The sequence below is a fragment of the Mus caroli genome, chromosome X (assembly GCF_900094665.2).
Source record: "Mus caroli chromosome X, CAROLI_EIJ_v1.1, whole genome shotgun sequence".
NCBI classification, from domain to species: domain Eukaryota; kingdom Metazoa; phylum Chordata; class Mammalia; order Rodentia; family Muridae; genus Mus; species Mus caroli.
Window position 1 is genome coordinate 99,993,240 of NC_034589.1, and position 4,988 is coordinate 99,998,227.

Below are 4,988 nucleotides of genomic sequence, written 5' to 3' on the forward strand. Positions count from 1 at the left end.
TTTTTTCTCTAAGTCAAATGAAGTAGTAGTTTTAAATGTTTATAAAGTACTTAATTCTACAAACCCCAAATGTTTCCTAAGTTCATTGGGAAGGGAAGGTTAGGAGGAGCACAATTCCAAACACTTCATGATCTTTACAACTGCTTGTTAAGGCACTACACATCTTTGGTTAAACGATTAACTACTTAGATCACTTGACAAAAAGAGGTAATATAAAATATGTGAGTTGCATTCTTCAAACACCAAATAGTTTTTATTTTTCAGTTTCCATTACCAGTGTCAATGTTTCTCTGGAATCCTCTTTAACTCATCAGAAAGCTGAAATAAAATATATATATATCAGTACATTAGTCTCTGAAAGGAAACTAAGTTTTACTTCTTTTAGTATAAAAGCAGGTTTATTGTGTGGGGGGTAGCAAGGCCTGGAAAAGGGGTAGAGGCAGAGAAGGACAGAAGAAGAAAAAAAGGGGCTGGCTGGGAACACATGGGAAGAGAGAGGAGGAGAATAAGAAGGCTTTATTTTTTTTGATTGTTTTTTGAGACAGGATTTATTTGTGTAACAGCCTTGGCCATCTTGCACTTCACTTGCTTTGTAGACCAGGCTGACCTCAAACTCAAAGAGATCTGCCTGCTTCTGCTTCCCAAGTGCCGGAATTAAAGGAATACGCCACCACACCCAGCTAAGTTTGACGTTTTATAAATACATAGTATATTGATTTTAATATATGTACCATGGCCTAAGTATCAAAAACAAAAGTGAGAAACACAGAAAGACCCAGTAGTCATTTTCGTTTTTTGAGACAGTGTCTCATATAATGAGCTCAAACATATAATGAGTTTGAAGCCAGCTCAAATTCATTATGTAGCCAAAGACAATCCAGCTCTGATCATGGCTGTATTTCTGGGATTATAAGTCTGCAATACCATAGGATGACACCTATGTATTAAAACATAGACTGTGGAAGCGGGAGTAATGGTTCAGGAGTTAACAACATATACGGCTCTCACAGAAGACTCAGGTTCAATGCCCAGCACCCACATGGCAGCTCACAACCAATGGTAACTAGTTCCAGAGGCTTCAAAGCCCTTCTTCTGACCTCTGTGGGCACCAGGTATGCATGTGCTACACATACATACACGCAGGTAAAACACTTATACATATAAAAATAAATAAGTCTTTAAGAAATAATACCCAAATATATTTATAATACTCAGATTATAAAACTAACACAGGCCAGCCAACCATTTCACTTGCCTGTAACAGCAAAACCAAAAACCTGAAACATTAACAATTTCCTCTCCTAAGCCACTGGGATCGCTATTAACTTTATAAATATTTGAAACTATCTAGCTGTTTTCCTCTTCTGTTTTTTAGGTTTCTTTTTATTAATTTGAATTATGTGTGTCTATATGTAAGTAGATGCACATGAGTGCAGGTTTCCTCAGAGGCCAGAGGCATTAGATAACCTAGAGCTGGAATTACACAGATGGCTGTGAGCCACCTTGACATGGCATGGTGTTGGGAAGCACTTGTAAGTCAAGCTAGAGGAGGACCTTAAAACACACATGCATACACAAAACAAAACAAAACAAAACCAACCAAGAACCCAAGGAGCTGGAGAAATGCTCTTCTAGAGGACCTGAACCCACATGGTGCAGCTTATAACCAACTCTAACTCTAGCTCCAGGGGAAAGAAATGATATTCTCTTCTGGCCTCTGCATACATACATGAGGTGTGTGTGTGTGTGTGTGTGTGTATGTGTGTCTTTATGTATACACAAACAATAGCCAGGGGGTGGTGGTGCACACCTTTTATACCAGCAGAGGCAGGCAGATTTCTGTGACTCAAGGCCAACTTGGTTTATAAAGCAAGTTCCAGGACGGCCAGAGCTACACAGAGAAACACTGTCTTGAAAAACAAAACAAACCAAACAACCCCCCTTCCAACAAAACTCCTTGCAATTCCATAAAAGAAATTACCAGATAGCTGTGGTGGTGCACACCATTAATGCCAGCACTGGGAGGCCAAGGCAGGCAGATCTCTGTGAGTTGGAATTCAGCCTTACCTATATAGTGAGACCCTATCTCAAATTAGAGGGGGAGAGGGATAAAGACCACACAAACCAGGCAGGAGAGGTACATGCCCGTAGTTCCAGCACTTGAGATGCAGAAGCACTGCTGCCAAGTTCAAGGGAAGCCTGGGCTGCATAATGAGTCCCAAGCCAGTGAGAGATACATAGTGAGACCCTATCTCAAAACGACAACATAAAAAATGCACACTCAAGTACAATGACCTCCACAACACAGTATGATAGTGTAAGCCCAGAACTTAGGTGATAGAGTCAGGAGGATCAGGAGTTCAAGGCTAGTCTGATCCTGTTGCAAAACCAAAATGAAACAGGAAAACAAGTGGAAACCAGGAGACATTTCAAAATGAAGGCATAGAAAGGTAAGCAATAAACTATTATAAAGCAATACTAACTCTAATCATTTTAAGAATAGGTAAAATAAGAATATACCTGTATGGATAGCCATGGTATTTTGATCGAAAGATAGAGAGCATCCAACTGAAGAATAACACAACGAGTCCAATCCCAGCAATACACATCACTGTGAGAAAAAAAAAAATGTCATCAGCTCGCCCCTGTGAAACCACCTGCACAGTGTAGGCTGGACACTGCCAAAGAGGAAAGCACACTAAGCCTCCGCTCTCCAACTGATTTAAGCCTCATCTGCGGGAGGGGAGGGTTTTATCATTTTAATATAGACTCTGAAGACAAAGGTTAGGAGGAAGAGAGGTGGCCTGGAAGAAAGTAAGGCACATCATAGAGATTCACTCCCATCTCATCTCCTCCCACCTTAAGACAGCGTTTCTCTGTGTGCCACTGGCTGTCCTAGAACTCACTATGTAGGCCAGGCTGGCTTCAAACTCCAAAAGATCTGCTTGCCTCTGCCTCCTAGAGTGCTGGGGTTAAAGGTGTGTGTCATTACTGCCCAGCTCTCATCTTCACTTAAAAAAAAAGAATTATTTATTTATTGTATGTATATGAATACATTGATTGTAGCTGTCTTCAGACACACCAGAAGAAGGCATTGGATCCTATTACAGATGGCTGTGAGCTATTCTGTGGTTGCTGGGAATTGAACTCAGGACCTCTGGAAGAGCAGTCAGTGCTCTTAACCACGGAGACGTCTTTCCAGTCCTCATTTCCACTTTTTAATCTTTCAGAGTTTGCATTACTTGTAAGCTTACTCCAGTACAGTGCAATAGAGTCAATTTACTTATATACCTGTGCAATTCAATTGTATAAAACAATACATTTCCTTAAATATATCACACAGTGCCTATAATCTCACAGTTCATGAAGCAGAGGCAGCAGGATTGAAGCAAATATAAGGCCAGGTCAGTGGACAAAGCAAGTTCCAGGCTAACCAGGATTATATAGCGAGACCCTGACTTGAAGGATAAAAAAGAAAAAATTAAAAGCATCACAGCCTTCAATAGTTTAACGTTAAAAAAATAGTCTCCTATCTGTAATCCCAGCACTTGAGAAGAAGAGTTATAAATATCAAGTGTTCGAGGCCAGCTTAGACTAAGTACTAAGTATGAGATCAGCTTGGCCTATATGACAGTATCTCCAGAAGACAAAAAAGGCCAAGTATGGAGCTAGAGAGATGGCTCAACAGTTCCAAGCACGGACTGCTCTTACAGAGGACACAAGTTCACTAACAAGCACCCCTATCAGTATGCTCAAAAGTACCTGTAACGCCAATTCCAGGACGGATCTAACACCTCTGGTCTCCAAGGATACCTACGTATACTCATATGCACATACCCATACCCAAACAGACAGACACACATATAATTAAGCATTGTAAAAATAGGTCTTAAAGAAAAACGGTCAGTTGTGGTGGAGTACACATGTAATTCAGTACTCAGGAAGTGCAGTTAGAACCAGTAGTTAGAGTACACCCTGAGCAGAGGTGTATTCTACATGGTGAGTTCAGATGCAAGCATGCTCTTTCTACATAGCAAATTCCAAGCCAGTCAGGGCTATGTAGTAGGACTATATTTAAAAAAAAAAAATCCAAGAATTAGATGAAATTATGATGATTTCAATATACTCTGCTACAGTGTTTTACCACTTAAATTCATACTAGATTGTGTTTTGATGGCATTTTCCAAATGAGGAATACCTAAATGGGCAATCCAAACAAATCACCATTGGGCCAGCAAGGTGGTTCAGCAAGAAAAAGTGCTTGCTGCCAAGCCTGACTGAGGTTGATCCCCAGGACCCGCGTACTAAGAGAGAGAAGGGACTCTTACAAGTTGTCCTCTGAACTCAACATACATGTTGTGGCATTCACATACATACATACATACATACATACATACATACTGTGGTGGTGATTTGAATAGGTATGGCTCCCTTATAGACTCAGGTGTTTGAATGCTTGACCCATGGGAAGTGGCACTATTAGGAGGTGTTGGAATAGGTGTGTCATTGTGGGTGTGGGCTTTGAGATCTTTTAATGCTCAAGCTCCATCCAGAGCCTTCTCTTGGCTGCCTGCAGAAGCAGTCCCTTTCTGCTGCCTATGGATCAAGATATAGAACTCTCTGCTTCTCCAGCACTATGTCTGTCTGTATGCTGTCATGCTTCTTGCCATGATGATAACAGAATGAATCTATGAAACTACATCAGCCCCAAGTAAATGTTGTCTTTCAAAAGAGTTGCCTTGGACATGGTGCCTCTTCACAGCAACAAAACCCTAAGACACATAATATGTACATACATACATATATACATACACACACATACATACAAACATAGACACACATGAAATAATAAAAATACTCTAAAAATAAATCTAGAAAAAAGACATCACGGGCTGGTGAGATGGCTCAGTGGGTAAGAGCACCCGACTACTCTTCCGAAGGTCCAGAGTTCAAATCCCAGCAACCACATGGTGGCTCACAACCATCCG

At 40.8% G+C, this 4,988-nt stretch overlaps 1 protein-coding gene across 1 annotated transcript in view; it reads right to left on the reverse strand.

Moving 5' to 3' along the window:
* Positions 1-234: 234 nt before the first annotated feature.
* Positions 235-4,988, reverse strand: part of Magt1 (magnesium transporter 1) — a 42,284-nt gene continuing 37,530 nt past the window's right edge. Inside the window, exons 9-10 of the mRNA XM_021153097.2 lie at positions 2,521-2,611; positions 235-318 (exon numbers count right to left, since the gene is read on the reverse strand). Coding sequence (XP_021008756.1) covers positions 303-318; positions 2,521-2,611 — 107 coding nt within the window. The 3' untranslated portion in view covers positions 235-302. The remainder of the gene's footprint in view (positions 319-2,520; positions 2,612-4,988) is intronic.